We start from the raw sequence: 17,464 nt of genomic DNA on the forward strand, positions 1-17,464 counted from the left end.
TAAAATCAACTTTCAAAAATCCTCTCATAAGTCTATTTCTAAATTTTGGACTTTTACTAACCAAAGAATTATGAAGTTGGGATAGATGCAAGGCTTTTTACCTTGAGGTTTGTTATTGACCTTAGTTTACAAATAGTCTTCTCTGAGTATTAATTCTTCATATTTTTGAAGAAAGTTTTACTAAAATCTATTCTTAATTCTTTCTTTAAAATACCTATATTGATTATTTAACTTATTTATTTTGATTTGATTCACTTAAGCTCCTATATAATAAATAGAAGAATCTTCTTCAAGAAGGTAGCATTAACATTTATCAATTTTTGCTATCTCCTTGTTTATTATCTATATTTTTAAGATAACTTGCTAAAATATTTTTATTTAAGCTCTCTTATAATATAACATTTTTTTATTCTTTTACCATATAGTCATGTTATTATGCAAAAATAGAATTATTCTTTAAAAATGCTTCCATCAAATGTACTTAGTATGCCTTCATGGAAAACAATCGGCCATAAAATTTCCAAAGACTATATTTTATACTACTTGTCATCTTGAATTAATTTATTTGGATCTTAGCAATAAAATTTTTATTTTTATTTTTTTAAGATATGAATATTATATGATTTTTATAAACAACTATTTTTATTATATAATATTATGCCTCCTCCATCAAAAAAATGATTGCTTTGAGGTGTCTAAAATATTTCATCAATGAATTGAAAATCAAACCAAGTACAAGCTACATATTATTCACTTAGATCAAGAAAACATCTATTCTCTATTTTTACTCAATATTTGGTCATACATTACATTCAATGCTAACTAACCACTATATATAAATTAAGCAAAATAGTACTACAATTTTTTTTAATATAAAAATAATAGAATCTTTCTCAATGTCATCTGTTGTATACTTCATAAAATTTAATTATTTCAACTTTATTAAGGAGAGGCCGTCACTTGTTCCAACTGACTTCAAAATTAATATTATATCAAGGCTATTTTCAAGGCCACCACTCCCTTTGAACTTTGGAACTAAAAAAGCCAAACTTCTTTTACCTTTACAATTTTGGAAGCAAGTATTTTGTAAAATTATTTGATGTTTTATGAGCCAAATTTAATGATTTCTAATATAAATGTATCTTCTTTTTTTATAATATTAAAATTAAGAACTACAAAATACAAAAATTATGTAATAAAAAAATGATTATTTTAAAGAATGTGGTATTTTAAAAAAAACCAATTTATTGGTAATTTTTGTAACTCTATATTAATACCTTTTTTAGATCATAATAGTTTACCAATTGTTTTGATTTTTCAACATAATAGATACCATTCCACCTCTACTCTATTTTTGGCAATCTCCTTAGTTCTAGCAACCTTCACAATAAATCTACCAACTTGCCAATCTCTCAATCTGTGCTTTTAGTGAAACTTTTATAAAACAAATAGATATTCTTTGCTACTATAGACATATCACCTCTTCTATTTAGCCAAGATCTTGTCAAAATCTCTGATCATGTCTTCAATCCAATTGATCTTAATCAAGATTTTTACCCAATTCTATTTATTTGGGTCTCAAATCCAGACCCAAGTAACTAGGCTTTGTTCCACCTTCACTGCTTAAACTATCTTCAACTACAAATTTGGTACAAGTAGATCTATATATAGCTAGTTTACAATGCTTCAACTTTCTCTTTGCATCCCATCACCATATGGACCGTGCTTTAAGGTTGGAATTAATGCCTTGCCTAGGTCAGCATTCTTCTTCCCTCCAACATCCTTTAAATTTAATGGCCTTAAGTTAATCTATCCACCAATCCAATCAATTCAATAAAGGCACTCCACTTGCACAAGATTTGGCAAAAAATTATGACACCTCATTTCTTCTTTGTTGCAATAAATTCAATTAACTAATCCAATGAAAATGTCCTCTTACTACTATTTTAGATGTGCTATTGGAACCAAAAACATCTGCTCAAGCCATTAATTCTTTCAAAGTTCAACAATGGTATTAAGATATTTTTGACAAATTAAATTTTTATGTAATCAATCAAACATAGATATTCATTGACTTATTTTTTTTTTTATTGTTGCCTCCATTGTATGTAAATGGATTTTGAAGATCAAACTTAAGAGCATTGGTATTGTTGACAAATTGAAAGATTATTTTATTACTTGCAAATTCAATCAAGTCATCAAGCTTAATTACAACCAAAGTTTCTCACCGATGGTTCAAATCCAATCTAGAAGATTGATTCTTGCTTTAGCCATTAAGCTCAATATTTATGTTTATTAAATAGATATCAAAATTATATTTTTATATAGCACTCTTTAAGAATAAATTTATGTACAACTTCTAGAAGGAGTCTTTTTTCCTTGATTTGGAATGATATACCAACTTAAAAAGATACTTTATAGATTAAAACAATTTCTCTGCAAATGGTTTAAGGTGATCAATATATTCTTAGCAATCCTTGGTTTTAAAAATTCAATTGCACATAGTAATATATATTACCTCTATTACGATCCAAATTTTATAATCTTAATACTTTATATGAATAATATCCTTATTGCATGCAATAATTTGGCTCTTTTTTAAATCATTAAACAATAATTTTATTCAAAAATTTTATTTTTCAATTTAGATAAAGTACATCACATTTTAAGCCTCAAAATTACTCATGATTTTGCTTGTGATTGGATCCAAGTAAATCAGACATTATGCTTCTAATAAAAGCTTTTGAAGTTTGGCGTCTTCAAAACTCATCCAATCTCTATCTTTTTAGCCCTTGGTATACACATATCAATAATAAATTTCTTGCAAACAATGGCAAATAAAGTTGCAAGTGCTACCTTTCTATATGCCAATGGAATAGGTTCTTTTATTTAAAATTTCCTTTGCTTGCAATTAAATCTATTGTTTATTGTATCCTTGATATAAGGATATTGTTGCCCAATATATACATGACTTCAAGCCAACGTATATTTGAGCTTATAAACACATGTTCTAATATGTTTGTGGCTTTCTTATTCTTTATCTGAAATATTATTGCACTCCTTTTGTCTTATGCCTTTTGTTTGGCTATAGCAACACTGATTAGGTAAGCAAGATTGACGAAAAGAGATCTATATTTGGCTATTATTTTTTGTTGATTTATGGTGTAATAAGTTAGAATATGCTCCACCAGCACTCCACAGCCTTCTTGAGTATAGAGACCAAGTACATGGCTATGGCACAATGGCCTCCAAGGTGGTTTAGTTACAACATTTTTTACACAATCTGTGCAAAGTTGGCACTCTCAAGTAATTGACCCTTGTCTATTGTGATGATCAATTTGTACTTACTTTTATAGACATCAAAAAGTTCCACTTGCAAACAAAGCATATCAAAATTTGTTATCACTTTATTGTACAATTTTCCACTAAACAAAAAATTAAATTTTATTATTGTTCAAGAATCAAAATGCTTGCTGATCTTTTCACAGAATTATTTTTGGATCTGGAGTTGGCTTATTATCTTTCTATCTTAGATCTGCATAGAGGAGAAATACCATCCTTACTATAGTTTGTTTTAGCAGATATATCAAAATGAAAATTTCAGTAATTGAAATGTAACAAAAAATGAGTAATTATAAATAGTAAAAATTAAGATTGCACCTTATCAAAGAGGTGCAACCATTCGAGTTGCTTCTCTTTCAACAACATAAGTAATGTACATTCATTCATTATTCAATATATGTATTACAAAAAAATATTATTATTAGATTCACAACTATTAGAATAAATATTATAATTCCAATAAATTGGAGCATCAAAATGATTAGTAGACAAAAAGTAGCAAGTCAATAAATACCAAAATCAAAATAGTAACACAATCAGTAGTAAGGCATAACATCGACAAATACTAGAGCCAAAGTATTAATACAAACAATAAGAGGGTATCCTATTGATAAACATCAGAGTTAAAGTAGCAATATGATCAGCAAATAAAAGAGAACAAACCAACAAATACTAGAATTTAAGCAATAACATAATTAATAAGAGGATACATCATTGATATATACCAAAGACAAAACAACAATAAGATTAGCATGAGAGTAGACTATTGATAAGCATTGGAATCAAATCAGCAATATAATCAACAAATAAGAAAAAAAATAAGAAGATGAATATTTGAATCAAAGGAAAGACACAATCAATAGATAATAAAAAATAAGTCGACAAATACCAAAACTAAGGCAGCAATATAATTAATAAAATGATAAAGAAGTAAAATATACGTAAATGTAGAAAAATTAAGAATATAGTCAAGTTAAGAAATTAAGAGAAATTAAAATTCATTAGAAGAAATTAATTAAAGATAGTCACAACCATGGCTTTAGCCAATTTGTTTTAGAAAAAAACAACTTTCTATAATCTTAAAAAATATCAACTCACTAATGGACATCACTTATAAGATACCAAGATAAGAATTTTATTTAATATCAAATTTATTTTGAATTTTGGTTAAATTTGGTTTTAATTCTTTTCTATTTCGTACTAAAATAAAATATAAAAAATTAGGATTAAGAAGATTGAATATATAAAGGCTGATTTATAGTATACAAAGTTGAATATTTTGTTACCCCTTAATAACAACTATTAAGACAAGACAACTAATCTATAGGACATTAGAAATAAAAGAAAAGTGCAATCAAGTAAGATAATATAGGTTTCCTTAAATTAAATTTCATTGTCTCAAAAACATATATAGATTAGGATCAAATAACATGGAAGTACTTTAAGGAGATTAAAGCACTTCAACAGATGAATAATAAGTTTTTTAATAAAAAAATAGAATTCATATATCACTCATTTTTGTGAACAAGCTATTATAATGATTGCTATCAAATTTAAACAAACAATTTGCTATCAACCAATGCTAATACTACAAAACTATCCAAGTTGGAGATAAAAAGAAAAGATGTGAATAACCTAGATATTAAAACATTCAATAGCTACATATTTGTTATACAAGACTATACAACCATTAGAGTGTTGTAATTAGAGTGATAAGCAAATAAATCAAAAATATAGAAAGATAGATTAGCAAAATAATTAAGTAGAAAAGACATAATTGAACAATAGTTGAAAGTGATTTTGAAGACAACCATGATCCAAAGTGCAAAAAAGCAGGTTCTACAAGTCAAGTTAAGCAAAATTAATCTACTCAATTCACAAGACAATGTAAAGAGGGTGAAGTTGCAAAGCAATCTTATTAAGCTTAAGTGTAGCCATTTATATAGTTAAAAAATTACTTAATATGATGGTCATAGTCAATATGGGGAATACAATCTAAAAAAGTAAAAGGAGTGAAATTTCCCACTTACTATACAAACCTGTTACTTGAAGCACAAAATAAATAGCCATGCCTTTTAAAGCAAAAAGATTATGAAGAGACTTATAAGTTTAGAATTAATTTTTCTCCATATATATTTATTGTAGAAGTTGTGGTCAAAATTAGATTGTGTGGTTTTTTGGTCTACAATTTGTATACTACAATCTAAAGATACAAATTCTCAATTTATTGTATCTTAGCTTTATAGTTTGACTTTAGTTTTCAATGAGACAAAATGTTTGATTACTAATGGTCTTTATAATGTTTATTATCTTGTTTGTGAATACATCATTTATTTTCTTTACTTCACTTTTAAATTCTTCCATCTAGTATTATTGGAGATTGTATTTAGAGTTTGATCATGTAGGGCTTATGTAGCTAAGGTTATTAGATTGCTAATTGAAAAATAAAGGATAGAATGCTGAGAGTAGCTTTATTTTAGATGTTGATGGAATTTAATAAAACAATGTTATAATAGTGTAAAAATAGATATTTATTATTTTATCCTTCTAAATATATAATTATATATTTAGCAATAATTTCTACTTCTTTAATTGCTTAATTAGTTCTTTTTAAATTCTTAAGTCTTTTGTTTTGTATATTTTAAATTGTAGAAGATATGATAAGACCTTAAATAAAGTAGTGCATTATGGTATCTTCATTTAAAAGATTACCAACGTATCGAATGCATACTATATGAAATTGCCTCTTAAAAGAAGTGATATCTTTTGAAGGACCTCCTCTAATGTTTATTAGAGCTTGAAGAGCTTGTTTATTGGCCAATTACGGATCTAAATTCATAAAATACATTTTGTAAATGATCTTTCTACAAGAAATCTATATGATTTACATGCAAAATCCATTAAAGTTGTTGAAAATCATATCAAATAATTCCACCATTTGTCACTAAATTAGTAATTAGTACTTCGATAAAAAATTTAATGTGAGCCTTAGAATAGAAGATAAGGAATCTAATTAAGGTTCTGAAGGATGGCTTCTATCATGCTCAATTCTAATAGAAGCTTGTGATATATAGTCACAAACTTCTTTGAATGGGTCAATTTCTGAAATTCTATTTTCTAATTCTACTTCAATTTGTAAAATGTATTTAAACTCCAAAACATGGTTTGTAGTAGGATAAAATGCTTTAGACTTATGTCTATGTGGCATATAACTATGTACATAGTTTTTAAGTTAATCACTTAAGGCAATAAGTCCCACCACATAGTTTAAAAGAAAAACAAGCAGACCTTCAATATTTTTAAATTTTATATTGTGAAATATTTTAAAATCAAATTTTTTCTTATCTTATTATCAAGTACATAATGTAACTATGTACTACAATGAGATCTTGTGGCAATCTTTAGATAGTTGTATAATTTAATATTTAAAACTTTTCTCTCAAGTGATGCATATGTTCCAAGTAAATACCAAGGTAAGATCTTGTACCAATCTTACAATGGCAAAATCATCCATTAATTGGAATTTATTTCACAATAAGAGATTAAAAAACAAGGCCAAAGGAATTACAAATAGTTTAAAATTTCAACACATGGATACCACAAAAAGTAAATGGATTAAATAAAGAACAACTTGTAGAACAACCTACAACAATTAACTATGCCTCATGAAAGTCATCACTTCTCACAAGTACATATTCAACAATAAAAAGAAATTACACTTATTGTTAACTTGACTTCACTTCTCATAGAATCCATTCCATAAAGGATATCACTGATGTCACCATAATTTTTTGTTATTGCCACCACAACCTCCCACCCACTTGACATATTTCTTTAGTTTTTATTTTATTTTATTTACTTATAGCTTTTTAATTACTTACTCTATATAACTTCAATATATCTATATTACACCCTATATTAATTTTAAGAACGTTTCATGTAATTATTTATATAAACACTGTTTTTGACTACTTTTGAACTTTTTCTCAACGCAAAAAGGTTTCAGCTTGCTATATGATGTTAACAACATGCATAGGTATAAAAAGTTGCAAACGATGTATCGGATTTAAAGTATCCAGAACTTAGACAAATACACAGTTTGTTTTCACACAACGAGCTCGTCACCGTCAGTCGATCTCTTCCTCTCCGCCATGGCGATGTCGAATTAGGGTTTCAATAGCGCTCTTGGAAGAGATCCATTCACGGGGGTGCTGGCTCGCCGGTTTTCGAGACCCAATTAGCCGATCTTCGCATCCATTCTCGTCCGTGCCGCATGTTGCGAAACTCTTCACACGAGCTGCTATTGCTGAACGTGAGACAGGTGCAGTTGGAGGAATCGAAGATGATCAAAGCGTCGTAGCGCGAGCTGTGTCGAAGCTGAGACTGAATTGCAACTGGCACTTGGATGGATTCTGCCGGGATGTGTGAAGAAGACGTGGGTCTGGTACAATGGTGTTTGGCGGTGCGTCTCGCAGGGAGCTTCTTCTAGTACCCGTTGTGCGAATCGCTTGGGTTTTCATTCCTTGGAGATAGGAGTAGTGAAAAGGCAGCTCTGAGGCGAATGGATATTCTGGAGTTGAGCCGAAGGTGTGGTTGGTGTTGTTGAGCGCTATTGGAAGTCTATTTGTGGAGTACCTTGTGGGTAGATTGACCAGATTGTCTTGATCCAGAAGTATAATGCAGGTGCTCTAGTATTATTATTTCCGAGGTCTGTCAATTTTTGTTGAGATTCACTTAGTGGTGATGTGCGACTATTCCAAGGGGTTGCGATAAATTGATATACATTTGAAGCCTCTGAGTCCGTTGATTGATTGCACTGAGCCCTAATCTTTTGTGGGTTTTTCGAGGAATGCTTGTGCGCTGTGCAATGAGTATTGGATTAGGCTGGCAAGACGTGCAGGAGAATTTCTAGTACTTCACAGGCGATTCTTTTGGATTAATTGGTGGGTTCTCAAGTAGGCGTTGCGGTGGGGACCATGACACCTTCAGCTGGACAGGTTCAATCATCAGGCATTGTTCTGCAGCATTATGCGGAGCCTGACAAAGTCACTGGGATTTGTCTGCCCTCATGGCGCATTACATCTTCCTCAATCGTTTATTCTTCCAACCTGGCCTCCGGCACAGCAACCACAGTAAGAAAACATCTAGCCACATATGATCTAACGTCAATCTTTTAACACCTTGACAAATGTCGAATGTGATATTACTAAATAACTGGGCCTCTTTCTGACGATCTTTGTTTTGCGATGTTTAATAATGGACACACTCATCCTTCTCATACTTTGCTTCCTCTGATGGTAATCTCCGAGTCTTCACATCTTCTAAGGTTGGTGTGAGTGCTTCAACAGGTGAAAGGAGAAGTTTATGTTCGTGGAGAGAGAGCTTATAGGTTTCAAGCTGATGTTGCAACAATCGATGCAGTGTCCTATCCCAACTCTGTACTACAAGTCTTAGGTGCGTGTGTGTTCAACACATGGTGTAAATATCTGACCTAAGCTTTGAATGGAAGTTATCACAATCACTTACTCTTCACGGATCGGATCTATCATTAGATGAAAATTCTAATTGCGTATGAGGTTGATGCAGTTCGCCACGATGACTATGAATTTGTATAAATCTGGTTCAAGCTCACTCCATATGCATGAACCAAGTATTGCAATCCAGCTTACTTTCGAAATGTTTTGTACTTTTGTAGGAAACTTGAAGGTTGCAGAGAAAACAACAGGAGCAACTCTGCACTGCAAAGTTTTGGTTAGTACAGGCTTTCCTTAGTATGTTGATGGATGATAAAGCAAAACACGATTTAGGCGTTTAAAATTTGTAAGGACATGCTAGTCAATATGTGGACATGTTTTGCACTGGTTCCGAGGGGTTAGAATTTACTTGTAGAACAAACGATCTTTTCTGTGATGCCAGTCGTCGAACCCATAAAATCTATCAAGTTTATTGTCTGTTGTTGAATGGTACGTGTGATAAGTTATAGGTGTTTCGAATGAATCAAGATCATGTGGCGTATATTTGGTCCCAGCAAATTTATGTCCATGCTTTTAAAGATAGGTAATGCGAATGGTAAATGATTTCCACTTGTTGGGATTAGGTTATGAGATACTTTTCTTTGGTTCTTAAAGAGTTGTGTCTGAGCGAGTTTGCCACTCTATTGACATGTACATTTTAGTTAACACTGGTTGAATTTTGTTTGATATTAACTTAGATGTTGGTTTTGATGGTATTAAGTTCTACGCCTTCATTTAGCAAATATATTCATTAAAGTTTGTAATCATTGAAAGAATCTCTCTCTTGATACAGCTGGTAGTGATGATTTTGTAGACATGGGAGGCAGTGTCTCAAATCCTCCGACTTGGGGGCCCAGCCACGAACAGCAAGCGATTGAACACTCTCTCTGGTGGATCGGGGTTAGGGTTACGTACTGTTGGAGCAAGCAACAGGGGCGTTAAAGGAGTACTACCAGCTTTAGATGAACAAATGATGTCTCTCTCACTAGGCGATTCTCAGCATTGGAAATCACCTGCAATTGGTGGTGTGTGTCGTACTCATATAAAAGTTCCCGGTACATATTTTAGTGGTGTAGACCTTAGTCTCAATCTGAAGTCATGGGCTGCAAAGAAATTACTTGCATTTAAGGTCGCCTTGGGCAGAATAATGAAAAGGACCTTTGAATCGAGCGATAAGAATTCTTTTGCGTTTTCAACAGTGAAACGAAAAAGAATATTTCCTGCTATAGTGGCATCTCCAAAGGAGGCATCTCAAAAAAGTAACTCTTCTGTCGATGTGATTGTTAATGCCGAGGAAGGATTAATATTCGACTTCGCTCGTGGGCGCATACATTCGCCAGGATTCCTATCCCTTTCATGCCCAGCACTACAAGCCGAGGTACGAATCTTTTGACTGAATATTTGAGCATGCTTGTATGGAAATGTATGAAAGCAATAGTTGCTGGTAAACTGTCATGTGTATTCATGCTGTTCAAGATGGTTTCATTGGAAGGAAACCGGTGCTGCAGAATCTCAATATCAGATTGTATTTTGATTACTGAGTTCCGTTCATGTTGTACCTCTTTTGCGTCTATTCGACTTCCTTCCATTTCAATTTTCCGCCTACTGTCAACTAGTGAGGCCGTTTCTAATGACTAATACTCTGTGAGGTGAACTACGTTGATTTTGCAACGTTTAGAATTTACCAAAGCCTCTTGCTTTTCTAATGTTTAAAGCTTACGCAGGTGCACGCTGGAGCTGGGGAAGTTATCTTACACAAAGACACAAGTGTGTTTCTGCAAGGAGGGGTTTCTGCAAAAGTTAAGAGTTTTAATCTACAGGCTCAAAGACTTTATTTTTCCGTGAGTGATGCGGATGCGCATTTTAAAACAGATGGCCTCAAATTTACCAGAGTGAACTCTAAATCTCAAACGGAGATTGCAGCGCAAACAAATATGGCTGAGCAAGAAATCCAAGTGTCTGCATTCGCTAATGATACGAAATTTCCACCCAATGCAGTTGTGAGGTTTGACTCTAGGTTAAGTCAAATGTATATCCGAAGTCCTGGTTTGCGAGTTCATCCACAAAAACATTTCACAGCGTGCCATTCATGTTGCTATGCTGAATGTAGTATTTTTGGCTCCTCCAGAATCGTTCTAAGAAGGAATAAACCTCTCAGTAACATGAGAGGCATTGTACAGGTCCTTGGTAAACAGCTGCTTTCATCATTACACGTTTCGTTGAGAACTGGCCAAAACAGGAACTTCGTGGGCATAGATTTTACAGTATCAGAGTGGTTTACAAGTAGCCCTAAGATTTTGATGCGAGGTAGTATTGACCAAGAGACATTACTTGCGGCTTTCAACACGAGTGGTAATGATATTCTCATAGCTGAGGGTGATGTCCGAATATGGTGGCAATAATGGCATTCATAGGCACCGTGTATATTTGTTTCTTATAACACATATGATTTCACTTATTCACAATTAGATGGCTAATTTTTGTCCTTTCGTACTCCAATTACAGCGCGTTATCATGAATTTTTACTTGTTTTTGCTGATGCAATTATCATCTGATACATCCAGTGTAGACCAGAAGAACATGAAGAATTACAGATGCATGATTTGCGCTTCACACTTTGCTGAGTGTCGCTTCTCTGAGCTATAACAGACGTTGAGTGGCGTGTTTTGTTTTTCATGTACTTCAAATCGTTAAAGCAAAAGAAGCAGCGTAGCACACGTGCTTATCTGTTGCCGATGTGAAACAGAATCCTGTCCGATATCTCAAGATGTATTCATTACGCTCTTTTATACAAGTTCTAAGATTTATTACTTCAGTTTCTGGACAAAAACATTCTGGACCTGAAAGACATCATTTCATGAAAAACGCGGGACGAAGTTCAGTTTTATCCTCGAGGTTAAGCTAATCCTGAAGAGGGGTGACGCAGTGAAAATCACCTTCTTTCACGAACCAAAAACAACGCAAACGTGACGATGATGAAAGATATTATAAATGACATGATTGCCTCAATGATCAGAGAGTCCGATGCGAACTCTAGCAATGTAGAGCTGTACCCAGTTGGGTTGTTGATGTTATAAAAGTGCAGTGCGTTACATTCGGGGCAAGCATTACTAATCATCACTTTTTGGATTGAGCCTGATGGATCATAGTAAGAAGAGGAACTCATCTTTGGAAACCTCATTAAAGCCGAGGCGAAACCAAGTGCGCAAGTGGAAGAGATAGCTGCCACTGCTACTCCCAGAAGAAGACCATCACACAACCAAGGCATTGACGTTATCTGGTGCCACAATAGCCTCGGTGTGATGATGCCCATGTTCGCCATTCGAACTTTCCAATGAACTTCTTCGAAGTTAAACGCCCTGTTTCAGTAATCTTGTATTTCTGGCCAATTGAAGAACACACATTAATTAACTGCGCCCAGCCTGAGGTGCAACATTGTTGATCACTAGGTGACCACACATCGAGGGTTTTGGGAAAGACGTAGAACAAATATGCTGAGAGATCTTCACAAAATTGAAAACACATGGATTGTGTAATTTATTTCAGTACTGTATTGTATAAATTGGATTTATTCCACCTATATTACCAACAATTACAGGAGTACATACTTATTTATCCAATTTAATACACTACCTGAACATGAGTTTGAAAAATTACCCACTCATGCTGCCAATATTGTCCAAATGATCGGAAATAATCAGAACTCTTTCATATGAGAATCAGCGTCGATTGATCCATCCTACAGAATTTCGTGTGATGATGCACCTAAATCAGCATTCATCTACAGCTCATAAAGTTACATGATTCGGTGTCATTGCAATCAAATCCTGTGTCTCGCTATGAATACCAGGGTATCACAAGAAAACTCTAGCGGCCAGGCTCGCTGGGAAGTTTTCATATGAAATGGCCACATGAGTGCAGGCTAACGGTTATCCATGAACAACTACCAGTAACTACATCACCTTCGGGGTCTTTTAGTAAGTAATACATGAGATCTGAAGTCTGGACATGTCCCAACGGAAGCCAAATTTGGCTTGGGTAATAGCTACAATCGACGTTCCAATTCCAAAAAACAGACACGTAGATATATTTCTTGACCAAGGCAAGAAGGACAACACCTAAGTCAGGGTCCCATGATCCCACTTGAAATTTTCAAAAGCAATGAAAATAAGTTTGATTCCACAAGTGAGCGTAGAGCAGGAGCGTTTGATATGAGAACACTCCACTTCTAAACAAAAGCAAGAAATCACCTTTCTATACTCTCCTTGCACCTACCCAACTTTCGCGAGTTTCCAGAAAGACTGCCATGGTAAGGGGCAGATTATCCTCGAACCAGCTCTGTTTTGTACCTTGGCGTCTTCACTTTCATATGTCTTGCTCTGCCAATTCAACAGAGGTTGCTCCTCCAGTTCTGAAAGTAGCAGATCAGACTCCGAGTTCCCGTTTTAAGGGTCTGAAGATCTCCGATAACTGCTGCTTACACAGCTTCTGATGCATAATTTATTGGTAAACTAATGTCGAGTTCACCAATAGTAGACCTGAAGAACATCGGCTGGAGAAGTAACCCATCCTTGATAGATCTTCAGAAGGAGTTGCTTGGGTTGGAAAATAACGAGAAGACCTCCAGGTTGGGGTTAAGAATGTGAAAACTCTAAGCAAACTAAACAAATGGTTTAGTGAAAATTACACTGTCGTAAGTAAGGGTTTTCATAGTCAACGTACCGCTCCCAGACAGGCTTGTACCTACTCATAGCTAGTTTTAGCCATGGCTTCATGTTGCCGTTGTAATGCACAACAGCGCCATTCTCAATTGATTCTGTATCAATATTTGCGTCGTAACCAAGTCCTAAAATATGCCAATGTCTGTCTAGAGGTTCAGTAAGCCCGTAGAAGGCAAGAAGTCCTGCAGGTAACGTCCCTAGTTTCCAAAGTGTCCGGTCTACATTTTGTTCTTGCCAGTAGTGGTACCTCGCGGTCACGTTTTTCTCCCTCCACTTATCCAAGTCAAAAACATTCATCCCAAACGCCCAACCACATGCATCTGGGTCGAAGTGAGACTTAATCTTGGGGTGTGAGAAATTCAGGTATTTGTGGAAGCGATGAAAGCTCTCCAGGCAGGTTTCTACTGCACCGTTAACATTTCCGTGGAGATCAAGCGAGAAAAGGTCCGAAAGATCCCGTTGAACCACAACATCATCATCCAAGAAGACAACCTGCAAAAGGAAAAACTAATATGAATCCACCAACAACCAGAGAACTAACCACTTTATAATACGAGTTGACAAGCTCTTGATGTAAAGCCCACCACGGCTGCAACCACCCGAAAAGTATACCATACGCTTAACTTGAAACACCGCCAAAATGAACACCTTGAGGTCAGTAGCGTACCTTTTCCAATGTGGGATAAACTTCAGGAATGTAGAAGCGGAGATGGTTCAGCATAGACAAATATTTAGGATTCCGGAACTTCAACGCAGTTTTCTGAGTTTCTCCACCACCCTGGGTGTTAGACCGGAAGTAGTAACTTTGAGTTCCTGCATCTTGAAGTTGCTTAAGAACTGGAACATATGTAGCATTCAACCATGTAAAGCTCTCAACGTATCGAATCTCGATAGCCACTCCTTTGAAATCATTTTCAGCGAACCATGTTTGCATCGCCCCGTGATTCACCAAATCTGTGACTACATGAAAGACAAGAAGCTCCGGATGATGCGAATTCACTATCGTTGAATTGATGACAACAGAAGCGCCCAATACGTTGTCAGAAAAGACACAAAAGTGGTAAAGCCGAGTGTCTGTGAGTTTAGGAGCTAAGTTTTTCTCAGCCGCCCCTACTTTTTCCCGTAACTTCTCGTCAGTAGCCCACTTGGTTACAAGTCTCAAGCTTAAGCAGTGAAGACTTTTTGGAACTGCCTCAGCTGCTAGTTGCCCAAATGTTGCACTTTGGGTAGCCGCTGTATTCGCCATTTCTTCCAGAGCCTAGACCAGGAATCAAGTCCATAAGATTCCCTAATCTTGAAATTAACCAACAAGCACTAGGTGATCAACCTAGGTTGTTTTCCAAACATAAAGAATACTTCATATTTCCCTTTGTCAAACAAATTAATCAATACACAACTGCTAAAATATGACAACCCTACAGTTGGTAAGAATTGAGAAAATGCCCAACCATGATAACAAACACACAGGGCATCAAACAGATACCTACCTGCATTTCAGCTTTAAGCTTCATGAGCATGGTTGCACTGTCGTAGTGCAGCTCTTTGGCTTGAAATATAAGAGCAGCCATCTCTCGCATGATTGGTTCTGCCTCGTCCCATAGAATTGGAGTTCCTCGGGTAGCGGTCTGAAAACCAAACGTAGTCAATAAAAACAGGACCAGGAAAAATAAGCCCACAAAGGATAGCGAAGAAAAGTACATAATATACTGTGGAATAGCACATACTTCAGCAACAAATAAGTATCTCTGTAAATTTATCCTGCATCTAAAACCTAAGCACAATATTGGAACAGTAAACGTCAAAATAGAGCTGACATGAAATAGAACACCTTCACCACATACAAGAGATAGGAGTTGTTGTGCAGCTCGAATTTGAGCACTCAGATGCCAAGCCAACTGTAGATTGTTATTCTCTTTCGCAATAACGGCATAGGATTTGCAAAGTATCATTTGGTCACCAAGCTGTCTTGAAAGTGAGTCCAGACTAAGTGCCTCTTCTGTTGAGCCATCAATGCCAGCTGCTCTCTCACTCTGCAAGTGGATTCATGCAGCACAGCAAGTTAAGTACGCAGCTGAAAAGAAGTCCGCAAATATTTACTTTGTTTTCATCGTCATACATAACTTGACTTCCCACTCTTACACTACTTAAACACTCACAATTCCCTTTTTAACCAACTCTTTAATCATTCAAAATTTCCTCCCACGTTTCTTTTCGTGGCTAAGCAAGCTTCTCGGGAATAAGGCATGAAGAGGAATTAGTAGCCTTCAATGAGTCACTCTACAGTTGGCTAAAATCCACACACCTCTTGCCACATGAGGTTGTCAATCTCAACCTAGGTCATCCACATACTTACCACAGATTGGGAAGGATTGGTATGCCCTCGCAGCCCAACAAAGATGAATCCTGCTATGGAAAGCAATCCTGCAGAATAAGAGATCAAATTAAGCTGGGATAGTTCATCGACGCCCAAGATTGAGCCATCCAACCTGGATGATACCTCACAGAAAAGACAACACTACACTAGAAACGAAATTTTAAAATGCCACATTGCAACAGCAAACTTCTGGAGATAAGTAGCAAAATACCTTGCTGCTATTATTGACTTGGGATGTCACCGTTGAGAAAAACATACCTGCGATGAGAAGGTAGAGATGAGCAGGACGTCTTTGAGCAAGGCCTCTGCGACGAAAGCGCTGCTGTGGACTCGGGCTGTTGTACAGTCCCGCCCGCATGCCGTTCTCCTTCCCTATTTTGACCCCGTTCAACCCAACAAACACCTCTTTTTTCTCCAGCAACATGCTCCGCGCCAATCCTTCTTTCCACTCTTCTCACTCCCGAATCAAAGAGCCTCCACCGTTCAGATACCAATCGGTAAGTCACCTGCCCACAACTACTCAGCGTCTTCTTGACACAACCATTGCTAGACACGAAGCCAACCGGGCTGCGAGATTCGTCTTACAAAGCCTCCGTCGTCGTTGTTTATCTCACATCCATTCGCCTCCCTGCCTGATTTATCCTGCCCTTACAGTTCATATGCCAACGCATTCTTCACATACCGCTACAATCCCCCACCTCCCGCGATCCGTCCACCCGCATCCAACAACAAACAGAACCTAAAAACCTTCCCGAAAGACCTTCACTTCAGCAACAAACTCTCCAAATCCTCCGAATTCTCGAGGTCACCGTAAAAGCGCTCCGTCTCCACCAAAATCACACACCAGCGCCGTCTCCCAACTTCCTCTCGAAGACAGAAAACCTCTGCACCTCGAGACAGAAAGGCTCAGCGACGAAAGTGGGTTTAGTCTGCTTGGACATGGAGATGGAAACCCACATGCGGCAAAATTAGTCGGCGCTGAGCACAAGACAAGCGAGATGGATTGAGACTGGAGCAAGACGAGGTGGAAGAGGAAGCCATAGCCACGATGACATGTCCCTCCCTTCCTGCTGCCTTCCTGGTTCCTTCTCCCAACTCAGTCTTGTACTTATTCTTGGCCTGGTGCCCGTTTTAAAGCGCTTCTTAGTGTCTAAAGTCAATGTTCCTTTCACGTGTTCTTCATTAACTTATACATTACAAAGTTTCATTAATTAGTTTATGGGTATTTGAAATAATGATTAAACCAAATAATGACTGGTATGTTCCGTCAAGTATCACAAGGTATCATAACAGAAGGCATGACACTGCATGTTGCATTTTGTTTGACTTTTAAGTCTGTGATAATGATTTACATGGTCTTTGTGTTGCTTCGGATATTTTCTGGTAAAGAAATAAAGTCTGTGTGAGTGTTTACAAGATAGGCAACAAAGTTCATAAAGTATGTATGTATATATATATATATATATATATATTGTTGCATATCACAAGTCTATTTTAAAAAGCCGTAATAAGAT

At 35.7% G+C, this 17,464-nt stretch overlaps 2 protein-coding genes across 6 annotated transcripts; one reads left to right on the forward strand and one right to left on the reverse strand.

Moving 5' to 3' along the window:
* Positions 1 to 7,433: 7,433 nt before the first annotated feature.
* LOC112282190 (uncharacterized) lies at positions 7,434 to 11,323 on the forward strand. Of its 2 annotated transcripts, XM_024519545.2 has the most exons (6): positions 7,437 to 8,474; positions 8,691 to 8,796; positions 9,038 to 9,093; positions 9,670 to 9,880; positions 10,055 to 10,233; positions 10,580 to 11,323. In XM_024519545.2, exons 1-6 carry the CDS (start codon positions 8,319 to 8,321, stop codon positions 11,255 to 11,257), a joined length of 1,386 nt encoding a protein of 461 aa, XP_024375313.1. In that variant the 5' UTR covers positions 7,437 to 8,318; the 3' UTR covers positions 11,258 to 11,323. The 2 variants fall into 2 exon arrangements, with proteins under 2 accessions (XP_024375312.1, XP_024375313.1); XM_024519544.3 differs by having other exon boundaries at positions 7,434 to 8,474; positions 9,670 to 10,233.
* Positions 11,324 to 11,639: 316 nt separating this feature from the next.
* LOC112282189 (putative galacturonosyltransferase 10) lies at positions 11,640 to 17,007 on the reverse strand. Of its 4 annotated transcripts, none has more exons than XM_024519542.3 (7): positions 16,209 to 17,007; positions 15,930 to 15,997; positions 15,418 to 15,606; positions 15,064 to 15,201; positions 14,244 to 14,834; positions 12,513 to 14,068; positions 11,640 to 12,236 (listed from the first exon to the last, which is right to left on the reverse strand). In XM_024519542.3, the coding sequence occupies exons 1-6, from the start codon at positions 16,372 to 16,374 to the stop codon at positions 13,529 to 13,531; spliced, it is 1,692 nt and encodes a 563-aa protein (XP_024375310.1). In that variant the 5' UTR covers positions 16,375 to 17,007; the 3' UTR covers positions 11,640 to 12,236; positions 12,513 to 13,528. The 4 variants fall into 4 exon arrangements, with proteins under 4 accessions (XP_024375310.1, XP_090106341.1, XP_090106339.1 ...); XM_090250215.1 differs by having other exon boundaries at positions 11,640 to 12,277; XM_090250213.1 differs by having other exon boundaries at positions 12,489 to 14,068.
* Positions 17,008 to 17,464: the final 457 nt, after the last annotated feature.

Source organism: Physcomitrium patens, chromosome 5, assembly GCF_059467195.1.
Source record: "Physcomitrium patens ecotype Gransden chromosome 5, ASM5946719v1, whole genome shotgun sequence".
In the NCBI taxonomy this organism is placed as follows: domain Eukaryota; kingdom Viridiplantae; phylum Streptophyta; class Bryopsida; order Funariales; family Funariaceae; genus Physcomitrium; species Physcomitrium patens.